Here is a 12120-nt window from a genome sequence, read left to right on the forward strand (position 1 = left end):
TTGAGAAGCCACGCATAGACCCCGACAAGGCACGTATCCTGCCAGGTCAAATTCCTCCAATCTGCAGCTGTGGGCGGGCTGGGGGCGGCCAAGATGTGCTTCACCCGTGTTGGAATCAACGGGAGAATGGCTGCCGCCCATGCTTCTGTCGATTTGGCGCTCAAGATGGCTTTCCATTGAGTGGTGACGAGGTCGCGTTTCTCCAGCATTCCGTCAATGACGTGGGACATTCGTGCCTCGAGGATGGATTGCTCTTCATTCCCAAGATCTCTGTCCAGAGACTCTACCGAGAAGGAGACGGCTTCGTTCCCCAGCTCTACACTCATTTTCTTCGCCATCAACCGTAACTGGTACCTAACGGAGTCTGGTTCTCGACCTATCTGGCGTGCGATAGATTCAATGTCAATTCTCCGGCGGTTCTGGATAAGTTTGATCAGGTGCTCCTTCTCTTCATCCGACCATTTCCCGCGTTTTCGTTCCCGCACCAGGCTGGCCAATTCCTTGTCCTCCTTTAGCATGGCGAGAAATACCCATTGGGGGATCTCACACCGCGCAATGTCTGCCAGATAATAAATCTCCGAGTCTCTGTAACCTTGCCGCAGGAGTTTTGCCACTTTTTGTTTGGCTGCCGGAGTTAAGAGGCCGTCTTCATTGCGTGGCCTACCGGCCGTGTGACAATGACGGGCATGGATGGTGATACTGTCGAGTTGCTTATGATGACGAACTGCGATATGGTTATGGTTCCATCTTCTAAATGACGGAAACGTCAGCAAGGCAGTGCGCGTTCGAAACACCACTGAAGAGATGTAACCCCCGCAGCCTGATCGGAACGCCTTTAACGGGAATGACATGGTTGGGACAGTGAGGGAGGGGCATGTTGAAGGCCGACGGCGCCAAATTATCTGCCTGAGACGGTCACCATCCTGCACGTCACTCGTGCTTTCTGGATGAGGGTATTGTTATCCTTGGTAATGGTTGACCCGAACTGAGGTTTGAGGCGGTCAAAGCCGAAGTTGGGATTAACGGTAAATTCAATATTGATAGCTCGTTGAAAAGGTTTTTATCACTGCTGCTATTGAAAGCGGAGCGGGCGAGATGCCGGAGGATATGTAGAGTCGAGAGAAGGATAAGAGAAAAGCTTTGGAGATTTACACGACGGTGAGAGGAAAGTGACTAAAACGAAACCATGTTGTATTTCTTACCTACCTAAGTAAATCGTCGCTGACTTTCCTAGGTACCTAAGGTAACATAGCCAATTCCGGCGGCTTGTTGGGTCACAATCTTTGCAGCGAGCCCAAGCATAATGGTGAGGCGGAGTACGGGAACTGGGGATCTTGCCCGGTGAAAAGCAACCAATTCATGCGTCGATTCAATAACACTTGCCCTCAGTATTGTACATGATGCCCCTTTCTGGGCGCCTAGCCCACAAACAACAAACAACAAACAACACAAGGGGGTAGGTAGGTAGGTAGTTTAGTTTCACAGGCCAACCCGCCCCCCATTTCTAACAGCAACCCCCCGCCGCCTAACGCCCCTACACCTTATTTGGGGGGAGCATAGCCAACAATCCGCTTAGGGTTTTTCTTCATGAGTGAATCTCCGCTTGCGTAGCTCGCAATGAGGGCCTCACGGATCTGCTGAGGTGTGGCTTGCTCGCTTGAATGGCATCGAGCGAGGATGGCACTGTTGTCTTGAGCTTGCCCGCTCCTCTTGGACCTGGTCTTGCTCTTGTTGGAGCCGACGGGTTGAATGTAGAGGCGGTGCACGTAAGGAGCCTCTCTGGAATCGCTGTTCCGCTATGGTAATGAGTTAGTCTTTTTCTAGGCTCACACGAGAAGTGATTAGGAAGTAGGAGATGGTAGCTGCTTGTCTGCTCCCAGAGGGACCGAGGAGTGTGGCCCCGCATTTGCCAAGTCACCAAGTAGGACTTTTCCATCGCCAAAGGTGCCCTGCCTTTTGCCCCGGTAGCCTCCCCTCCCCGCCTCTTCCCCCCCCCCCAGGCCAGCAACGGCACGCAATCGCAAACGGCCGCAGGCCGCAAAACAGCCAGCAATAAACATGGCGTGGCAGCAATACCTGCCCGACGACCGCCTCAAATGGACCCACAACTGGAACTCGTTGCCCATATGGCCAACTGAACCCGACGTCTCGGTCATGAAGAATTTGGTCTGGTCCAACTATGCGCCGCCAGATCTGGCACATTCCGAGTCACCTCAAGACAAAGAGCAGCTCGAGGTCGAGTTCCTCGCCGACGGCGCCCACCCACAAAGTGTACAACGTCACGCATCCTGCATGGTCCGAGTCCCTCGTTTTTCGGGTCGCCATTCCCATTGACCCGACACTCAAGATAGAAAGCGAGGTGTCCACGTTTGGTTTTCTAAGGGAGCAGACCACGATCCCGGTGCCGAGATGCGTGGCCTGGGGCCTCGCCGCCGACTCTGAGCTGGGCTACGACTGGTGCCTCATGGAGAAGGTCCACGGTGTCGAGCTGAGAGACGTCTGGCGGAAGATGTCGTGGGAGAGGAAGCTGGAACTCACCGATAAGCTTGCCGCCATGATGTCGCAGCTTTGGAAGCCCGAACACAAGTTCGCCCAGATTGGTTCCATCTATGCCTCCGAGCAAATCACCGACAGCGCAAGCACAACCGCCCATGGCACCGTGGCTGGGGACGCGACCGCCACCCGCTACGTCGTCGGTCCGGCTATAGACAGCTGCTTCTATTCAGGCCGGCGTCGCTATTTGGAGAGCCATCGTGGACCTTTCCCATCGTGCGGTGACTGGCTCAGTAGCCAAGTCAAGTTTGAAAGAGAGGTCATCACCACGACCAAAGCTCTGTTGGACCACAAGGAAGACATGACGGCTGAGCACCTACCCAGGATTGGAAATATATCGTGGAAGATGAGCTGGAGATCGAGGGCGAGGACGAGTTTCGAGAAGAGTACGACGAAGCCATCAAGACGGCCCAGGCTTACCTTGACCTGTTGTCTGAGACCTTCCCGCCCCCCGAAGACCCGGAACAGCCCCGGTTCTCTCTATACCATCCAGACCTCCGAGCGGCCAACATCTTCGTTGACCCGGACACTTCGAGATCACCGGAATTATTGACTGGGAGTCGGCCATGACCCTACCCGACTGGTACGGCCGCGAGTACCCGCTCCTCTTGCGGGCGCCGGACCCCTTGGATGAGAGGCTGCCTCCAATTCCCGAAACGTATGACGAGGAGGACGAGCGGTATAACGCTGCCATGGTGGCTAGCCGTGACCGCTGGGACCTGCGCCTCCTTCGGAAGCGCTACGATGAGGCGCTCGTGACACTGGGATGGAAAGACTGGAGGCCCGAGTCGACTGCGTTGACGGCGAAGACATTCTTCTTGGAGGGGGCGTCCGTACTCAGTACCAATCCTGAAAGTGCGAAAAGACGGCTTGGATGGGTCCGGCGGAGCCTGGACGGTGAGGAAGAGGAAGAGTCCGAGGAGGAGGAGGAGGAGGAGGAGAGGGAGGAGGAGAAAGAGGAGGAGAAGGAGGAAAAGGAGCAAGAAAAGAAGAAGGAGGAGGAGACAAGGAGGAGGATAAGGAGCAGAAAGAGGCGGGGTGCAAGGAGGAGGGAGACGATGAGAAAGACGAGTCAGAGGGGGAACAGAAAGAAAAAGGTGAGGAGGGAGGGGATAGAAAGGAAGAAAAGGACGAGGAGAGAGAGGATAGGAAGGAGGGGGAGCGTAAGGAGGGAGAAGTCAAAGTGGGGGATAGCAAGGAGGCAGAGGATAGGAAGGAAGAAGAGGCCGGCGTAAGCCACGTGGTATGAACTTTCAGCACACATCCACAGGGTACACGTGTCAGAAACGCTCGCGGGCAGACCCCAGGAGCAGATGCCCTTACGATGGGTAGTGCCCTACTGATCTGCAACCCCCTTCCCGCTCTTTGTCGCCGTTACGGCTTTTAGATATAGTGCTCTCCAGGGTAGGCGGGCGGGAAGATAGCACAGATTTGGCTCGGTTAGAGGGGCATACAACAGGGGAACTTACTGCGGTGACCTGGGTCGTGCAATTGGTGTTGCAAAGGGAACTGATAGGATCTCGAGCGAGATCAACGTAAGCAATACTGGCACCACCGATGCCTGATCGTCTTGTCGAAGATGAGTTTATCTCGTTATGGATTATATAGAGACAGTCAAATTCGAGGTGCCTCACTCGAATCTCCTTGCATTAATTAGGTACACAATAAGTAAATACAAGGGATCTCCATAGATTGCCAGCAACTTACATTCTTCTCTTGGCAGAGCTGTTTGAACTCAGTTGTGCCACAGCGCTTGTTCCACAACTGCCTCTGCTTCTTCGTGACGACCCCGATCTCCTTGCCCTTAGGACGTCAGGTACCTTCTGTAGTATCCTCCGAAGGCTCCGCCATCCTCTTGAGTCTGTTCTTACGGCGACGCCGGTAGCAACACACCCAAATAGATATCACTACTATCGCGAGACCAATGAGGGGCAGCCCGATAATTTGCAGATAGGTAGATCATGGCCGCGTAATCGGAGGAGCTCCCCCCCTGTGGGGAACTTTCACACGTGCCGCTGGCTAGAGCCAGGTCGAGCGTGGCGCCGGGCACCCATGAACTTATTTTGACCATGCCCGGGTTACTGCAAGGGAGCTGTGGTGGAGTTGGGCTCATCGAGGTGATATCTGAGGATTCCCATGCGATGCGCCACGCGTTGTGTACGCGTAGGCCGCTTGAAGGTGCTGATGCGGTAGTGGCTCCCCCGTCGATGGTCTGGAAGCATGCACGATACGAAATGCCTTCGATCAGGGAGTAGGCTTCCGAGAGACTAAACCCTCTGTTGATACAATCTGGTTAGCTATCACGACCCTGTAGCAATAATGGCCCCAATGACAAGAGGCAGGAGAAGACTTTACCTGGAGCAGCAGTACGCTGAGGAGAGGGGCGCCCAGTGCAAAGTGTCAACATCGAAAGAAGTAAGGCCCAAGTCGTATGCTGTCCACCCGCTTGGGCAAACGGCTGGCCTGAACTCCAAACTGTTCTTGCCTGCGTCCCATCCGGAGGGCTGGCAGGTGGCAAACTGGGGGTCAGCCGGCCCTGAAACAAGGACAATGACGACGCTGGACTGGCTTGTATAGCTCGTCGTGATGAACTGATCTGTGCAGCTTGGTGGTGGAACGAATGGTGTCGTGAGTGCTGGGAGCGCTGGGGGCGCTGTTGACGACGCCATTGTCGCTGATAGCCTCGCGACGCGAGGAAGGTCCTCAGCTTGGAGTTGGAAAGAAGGAACGGTCAGGGGAGCTCTCGAGACAAGAGACAAGTGGTCGTCAGTTGGGTGGGTGGCTCGTAATAGTGGCTGAGTTGGTAAGGCAAATACGAATAGAATGGTACTTAGCCTAGGGGCGGAGGCCGAGTAGAAACGGCTGGTAGCATTGTGCCAGAAGGCAGAGCCAGGGCTGTGGTTGGCTTCCGTTCCATTGGTAACCAGTAAGCAACCGTTATCCTACCACGTGCTCTGGTCTTGCATCAAGCTCAGCTGTGTAACTCTCTCTCGCAACTTCGCTAGATCGCAAGTTATGCTGTTGGGTCATCTTTCACATTGAAGGCCGACCTGGACCATCTGTGCCGTCTGGCTCCTGCGACTCTCGGACCGTTTGTAGACACTACGCCGCCAACTGCCCGCGGGAATTCCGCTGCTCATTTCGTCCATGCAGATGGCTTGAAGTTTACCTGTGCCGAACATGATGTGAAAGTACCAGTCAGTCCACTGACAGCTTGAAGAGGATGAAATGGATGCAAGGCCTCACGCGCAAAGGCACGGTGCCGTGGGGCAACGACGCCTCCTACAAGGCTGGTGTTTCCCCGTAATCTGTTAGCGCTCAAGGGGCCCTGAGTTTCTGATGCAATGATGCCATCCGAAATGTAGTCGATTACGGCGCTGATCCTACGGGAGCGAAGGTAAGCGTGGTCAACCAGGGAAGCCTGTGTCTGGGAAGGGGACATTCTGATAAGAAACCTTCCAGGACTCGACCCAGGCAATCCAAAAAGCGATCAGTGATGGCAAGAGGTGCGGAGCTGCCTGCAACGGAGCAACCACCAAGAATGCCATTGTATACTTCCCTCCCGGAAAGTACTTGGTCTCCAGCTCCATTAGCGTCTACTTCGGCACACAGGTGATCGGCGATGCCAACGACTGGCCGACAATCGTGGCCGCTTCAAGCTACGTGGGGCTCGGCGTCCTGTCTACGGATGTCTACGTCGAAAACGGTGGAACCGGGCCTGACGGTAACGCCCTGGAGTGGTATATCAACACAGCACGCTTCTACAGTCAGATCCGCAACCTCCGCCTCGACATTACCAGGACGGATCCCGGTGCCTACGTGGCCGCACTACATTACCAAGTGGCCCAGGCAACCACGATTGAGAATGTCGAAATCATTGCGGACTCGGGCACGGTGCGCTTCGTTTCCTTTGTCCCATCTAACATAATATGCCCACTAACGTTGAATTTGCAGACTCAACAGGGCATTTATGCTGAGAACGGAAGTGGCGGCGTCATGTCAGACATCACTTTCACGGGCGGCAACTTTGGCATTTGTGAGTCCTTGGTTGGCTTGTGATCCAAGTTGTGTATGTTGAGGGAAGTAGATCAAGGCTAACACTCCCAAGACGGTGGCGCCCAACAGTTCAGTGCGACTCGTCTGACCTTCAACGGGTGCAATACCGCCGTTCAGATGATTTGGAATTGGGGCTGGGTGTGGAAGAGCATCACTGTCAACAATGCTCAGGTCGGCTTCCGGCTGTATAACGACGGGAACGGGGCGATTCCAGGCTCCGTGACCATTGTGGATTCCACATTCAACAACATCCGTGAATCTTCCATTGAGATGGCTGTGCCTGTCGATGTGCGAGACTCTGGTTTCACCGGGTTGGTCCTGGACAACGTCCAACTCGGGGCTAAGATCAAGGATCATTGGAGCACAAACTCGATTCTTGCGGCCGGTTACTACAAGAACGTAAGTACTCCGTCCACCCATCAAAAGAGGACCCAAGCTGACCGCTGGCTGGATTTCAAATACGTGATGGGTGCAACCTACAAGGACAACAAGCGTACATGGACAAACGGACCCAAGGACTACACTCGCGAGACCACCCTTCAAGGGCCTACCGTTGCCGGACTCCAGGTGGCCCCGTACTTTGAGCGGAAGAGGAACCAGTATGCGGATAAGTCAGCCGCCGACTTTGTCCACCTCAAAGACGAAGGTGCCAAGGGCGACGGCTCCACAGATGACACAGCGGCGGTTCAGAATGCCTTCAACAAGTATGGAGACGGCAGCAAGATCATCTTCGTCGATGCCGGCACTTACATCTTAAAGGGTACGGTCACCATCCCCAAGGACGCCAAAATTGTGGGCGAGACCTGGTCTCAGTTTGCGGCAAACGGCGCCAAGTTCTCGGATGCGAGCAACCCTGTTGTCATGTTCAAAAGTTGGCAACGATGGAGACATTGGTACCGTCGAGATGCAGGACCTGATCCTCACAAGCATGGGCCCAACACCAGGCGTGGTTCTGATGGAGTGGAACGTCCAGGCCAAAAGTGCCGGTGCTGCTGCTCTGTGGGATGTCCATGTTCGCCTCGGAGGCGCCACCGGCACCCAGCTCACACCCACAGAATGCCCCCCGATCACGACCGGGACCAACCCTTCCAAGTGCCAGGTTGCGAGCATGCTGCTGCACGTCACCAAGGAAGCATCCGGCTATTTCGACATGTAGCTCTGGGTAGCTGACCACATGATCGACGACCCTCTGTTGACCGACCCCCTTAACAACATGGACCAGCTCTCGGTATACAGTGCACGAGGCATGCTTATCGAGAGTCGGAAGGCCACCTGGCTCTACGGCACGGCGTCGGAACACAGTGTCATGTACCAGTACAACTTCAACGGAGCCCGAAACATCTACACCACCTTCTTGCAGACGGAATCGCCTTACTACCAACCGACACCGAAGCCCCCAGCGCCATTCCAGGGCGTCGTTGGGAAGTTCGCCGGGGACCCGGACTACTCTTGCAAGGACGGCGACGCCGACGGGTGCGACGAGTCCTGGGCCGTCATCATGAAGAAGTGCCAAAACATACAGATGGCATCGGCCGGGACCTACTCCTGGTTCTCGACCTACAGCCAGGACTGTATCGACACGCACACCTGTCAAAAGTCCCTTTGGCTTCTTGACAGCAACTACGACGACAATCGGCTGCAGAACATCATTGGCATTGGTGCCAAGAACATCATCGTCTCGCCGGGGGGGATGCCATCACGGCAGAGGCCAACCTCGCTGTCACAAGCCATCCGGCGTGGGCGCACATCTCCCAGTACGATGTTCCTTCGGTCAGTGCTGCTCCGGTTGATAATGAGTGCGTGGAGAGCGACCGGATGTACAGCACCGAAGACAATACCGCTAGGCGAGATCGAGGTCTGGTCCCTGGATGGTCAGGTGTTGAACCATGCTGAGGATACCGACGGCACCCAGTACGTGACCATCGTAAATCTCACGCCGTACAAGATGGTACATACCGGGGGGCCTGAACCGTACCAGTTTGCGGCGTGGGACTTTGGCGACATCCCCTCGGGCAAGGCGAGGAAGAACGTGGCAATATACGACACGTCTCTCACCGTCGGCAGCTTCGTAGACACCAACGGATACGCCAACTATAAACTCGAGGGCACCGATAAGACATTCCAGGTCCACGTGACGACGCACATTCCAGACAGCTACGAGCGCCGGGTGATATTTGATCTCGGCGGCATGGGCATGGGCTGGAGAGAACTAGGATTTCCTGGCGAGCGCGTCAGTGTCGCCCTGGTCATCACCGGCAGCGAACAGTACGGCTACGTCAACTCGCTGTAGCTCAACAACGTCGCCTGGATGCGTAGCATGTACAATGTCATCAAGGACCGCCAGCTCCGCCACGTGGTCGTGCCAGGGGCGCACGACGCCGGCATGAGCAAGATCAGTGACAGTGGCTGGTTCGGGGCGGGCACTGCGAGCACCACCGAGACGCAGAGCCTGGACCACTACAATCAGCTACGTGTTGGCGTGCGCTACTTTGACATGCGCATCGTGAGCGTCAACGGCGGCGACTTTTGGTCGGCCCATGTCACCGACGAGAAGGCCGCGGGCCCTGCCGGTGCCACGGGCGAGTCGCTCAACGAGCTGATTGCCGGCATCAACAGCTTCACCACCGACTACCCCGGCGAGGTCATCGTCTGGTCCATCCGGTACAGACCTGACGGACCTGGATAACAAAAAGGTCTCGAGCAGCGACCAGCGCTACTGGGACGCCACCAAGGCTACCGAATTCTACACCCAGCTCGAACGGATTAACAACCGGTGCCCTCCTGGCCTTGCCAGTGATCCCACGGTCGACAAGCTCCCAATCAAAACCTTTATGGACGCAAATAATGGCAAGGGCTGTGTTCTGCTCCTAACCGACGACGGGAACTTAAAACAAGGCATCATCAAGGACCGCCCGTCCTCGGGCATCTACCGCCTCCACGACTACCTGTCCCTCGACGACTTCTGGGCCGAGGAACAGGGTACTCGCGGGAACGCGCCCAAGGTGGTCGCCAGGCTGCACACGCACAAACGGGACAACACGACCGCGGCCGACACGTACTTCATCATGCAGCGGCAATGCACGCCCTTCACCGGCGATCTGTGGGACCCGCCGACGCTGCAGCTCATCGCCAACCAGGAGACCAACCCAGCGCTGTACCACTACGGCGTCAACAGCATGTCGCCCCACTACTTCCCCTCCGTGATCCTGCACGACGCCGCCGGGCTGTTCCACATCAGCGACCTCAGCGAGCAAGGGTACAGCCCGATGATGCAGACGCTGGCCATCGGGTTGAACCTGTACATGGTCAGCCAGAACTGCAAAGTGAGCACGGGCAAGAACCCGCTGTTGGTGAGCAAGACACAGGCGAAGGTGTCGTCGGCCAGAGGTGGCGGGTTCCAGACTTTTAGGGGGGTCATCTTTGCCAACGGCACTGTTCTGGACGAGGCACCCGTTGGGTTTTGCCGGACCTGTACCTTTAACGACACCACGACCATTGACCACCCGCCCGTGCTGAACGGGACGAGTCGGAGACGGAGACGGGAACCGTTGAAGCCAGTGGCGGTGTGGTAGAAACAATGACTGCGGATGGCACAGTGTGTGTGCACAGAACACGCTATATCCGGTTAGCACCACCACGACACTCTCGCCGCGTGTGTCGATCCGAGTTGGATACGGCCCAATCAGACAACCGCAGTGACGCACCTCAGCGGCGCGTTGTTGGTGCTTTTTACTTCTTTTTTGGGCATTTTTGAGAGCTCAGTTTGGGGTCCGCGGGCCTTGGGCAGATGATTGTTTACTTCCCCCTTTCACCACCACCCTCACCCCTGACACGGCCTTGTTGTTGAAGTTAAAGGGAAGGCCATCAAATAAGTAGAGAGTTTACATGTATTTTTAGAGAGCCGTGTACTTTTCATACGATGCGGTCACCAGATTACAAACATTGTTACATGCCCACCATCACAATCCGCCGCCAGTCTGGAGTCCGGACATCTCTTGCCTGACTCGAACCGCAAGGGACAAAAAGCAACGCTCTCTTGCTTGCTAACTCCGGCATATAACTAATCACTCAAACCCTGGCATGTAATCTAATTCCCAATAACGTACCCCCTGCTCCCTACGCAACCCACCCAGTGTGACGAACCTGTCCAGGATCCTATCCTGTTAGGGTTCAGCTTCGTTGAAGGTAATCTCTCGAGGATGCTTAGGTTCGGTGCAGCCAAAGGGTGCACAACAATAGACTTGTCTCAACAGTAGGCTTGTGAGCTTGTAGCGAACTGTAGTTGTGATTGCTAACTGGAGAACTCCCAGAGCTCTCCAGAACGAGTGACTATATACCTATCTAAGTCTTGTGTGCTCAGTGTGCTCAGCTCTCCTCGGATTTCGGAGACACTGAGCACTCTGATTACTTCCGTTCTTCCTGAGTTCTGATTGGCCGCATGGTTCCTATGCTCAGTCTGCTTGGTCTCCCGTTGTTCCCCGTTTCCCTGATCACACTGAGCACTCCCCGGCCTCCCTTGATTGGTGGTCCTCGAAGTGACTGGCTCGGGGCGTCCCGCGCCCCGAGGCTCCACCTGTTGGCATATTCGTGACACCCAGCTAAATCTTCGCAGTGATCACACCCCTTCAACACCCCACCCAATCCTCAACCTCAACCTAAAACAACGCCTTTCTCCCGCAACCCCCCGTTCATCCCCCGTGCCCTCAAAACCCCGGATCGTCCCACCCCCGACTCGACGACCGCGAGCGATCCCTCAAACTCGGCTGCGCCGCCCAGAACCCCGAACCACTCCCACTCCCACCCCCACTGTCACTCCCACTCCCATACAGCGTCGACCCGCTATACCTCGACCCCGACCCCGAACTCCCATACACCGTCGACCCCCCATACAACGAACCCGACCCCGCCCCCGAGCCCGCCCCCCCGGACAACGAGCTATAGCCCCGCCCCGCCGGCGTGTACAGCCCCCCGCCCGTGAGGCTGCTTGTGCGCGGCGGCGACCGGCCGCGCGGGCTGGTGAGGCTGCTGCTGCCCGCGCTCGTGCTCGTGCTCGTGCTGCTGTATATGCCCGCCGTGCCGGTGCCGGTGCCGGTGGTCGTGCTTGTGTAGGACCGGTAGGGGGAGGGCTGGTAGGAGGTGCTGGACGAGAAGGGCGGGGGGCTGGCCCGGCGGGAGGTGAGGAAGGAGGAGGAGCTGCCGAGGGTGGAGGAGGAGGTGGTGTCGGTGGTGCTGCGGTAGGAGGAGGATAGGGGGCTGCGGGAGCGGGTGTAGGAGAAGGGGGAGCCGAGGGTGGTGGAGGTCGAGCCGCTGAGGGTCGTGCTGCTGCTGTAGGGGAGGGCGCTGCTGGTGCTGGTGCTGGTGCTGCTGTAGAGGGGGGTTGTGGAAGATGATGTCGATGAGCTTATGCCGAGCACCCGCTGGAGGGAATCGCTGGTGGAGGAGACGCGATCGCCGCTGCGGCGTTCCCAGGGCCTGAGAGGATCGCTCATGTTATTTGACGGTTGGATGGAT

The 12120-nt window shown here is 56.5% G+C and overlaps 4 protein-coding genes across 4 annotated transcripts; 2 read left to right on the forward strand and 2 right to left on the reverse strand.

Moving 5' to 3' along the window:
- Positions 1 to 1974: 1974 nt before the first annotated feature.
- On the forward strand, positions 1975 to 3788 carry F5144DRAFT_622646 (uncharacterized protein; the record flags this gene model as incomplete). The annotated part of the gene is made up of 4 exons (XM_066792109.1): positions 1975 to 2271; positions 2303 to 2812; positions 2878 to 3069; positions 3114 to 3788. Exons 1-4 carry the CDS (start codon positions 2059 to 2061, stop codon positions 3786 to 3788), a joined length of 1590 nt encoding a protein of 529 aa, XP_066642265.1. The 5' UTR covers positions 1975 to 2058.
- A 439-nt stretch (positions 3789 to 4227) lies between these two features.
- Positions 4228 to 5377, reverse strand: F5144DRAFT_580364 (uncharacterized protein). The gene is made up of 2 exons (XM_066789369.1): positions 4909 to 5377; positions 4228 to 4829 (listed from the first exon to the last, which is right to left on the reverse strand). Exons 1-2 carry the CDS (start codon positions 5220 to 5222, stop codon positions 4421 to 4423), a joined length of 723 nt encoding a protein of 240 aa, XP_066642266.1. The 5' UTR covers positions 5223 to 5377; the 3' UTR covers positions 4228 to 4420.
- A 188-nt stretch (positions 5378 to 5565) lies between these two features.
- Positions 5566 to 10181, forward strand: F5144DRAFT_622648 (pectate lyase superfamily protein-domain-containing protein; the record flags this gene model as incomplete). The annotated part of the gene is made up of 12 exons (XM_066792110.1): positions 5566 to 5842; positions 5919 to 5950; positions 6016 to 6447; positions 6508 to 6589; positions 6662 to 7008; positions 7093 to 7467; positions 7514 to 7729; positions 7766 to 8284; positions 8317 to 8409; positions 8441 to 8895; positions 8926 to 9270; positions 9314 to 10181. The coding sequence occupies exons 1-12, from the start codon at positions 5782 to 5784 to the stop codon at positions 10179 to 10181; spliced, it is 3825 nt and encodes a 1274-aa protein (XP_066642267.1). The 5' UTR covers positions 5566 to 5781.
- Positions 10182 to 11312: 1131 nt separating this feature from the next.
- F5144DRAFT_550113 (uncharacterized protein) lies at positions 11313 to 12098 on the reverse strand (the record flags this gene model as incomplete). The annotated part of the gene is made up of 1 exon (XM_066787619.1): positions 11313 to 12098. The coding sequence occupies one exon, from the start codon at positions 12096 to 12098 to the stop codon at positions 11313 to 11315; it is 786 nt and encodes a 261-aa protein (XP_066642268.1).
- Between the last annotated feature and the right edge of the window lie 22 nt (positions 12099 to 12120).

The sequence above is a fragment of the Chaetomium tenue genome (assembly GCF_020726465.1).
Source record: "Chaetomium tenue strain MPI-SDFR-AT-0079 chromosome Unknown F5144scaffold_5, whole genome shotgun sequence".
In the NCBI taxonomy this organism is placed as follows: Eukaryota; Fungi; Ascomycota; class Sordariomycetes; order Sordariales; family Chaetomiaceae; genus Chaetomium; species Chaetomium tenue.

What these genes read in the sequence shown, in the direction of transcription:
- F5144DRAFT_580364 (XM_066789369.1), bottom strand. Translation starts at nt 5,222, where the DNA reads ATGGCGTCGTCAACAGCGCCCCCAGCGCTCCCAGCACTCACGACACCA. An exon ending in TCAGCGTACTGCTGCTCCAG is followed by an intron (nt 4,830 to 4,908) that starts GTAAAGTCTTCT and finishes TTGTATCAACAG; the next exon opens with AGGGTTTAGTCTCTCGGAAG.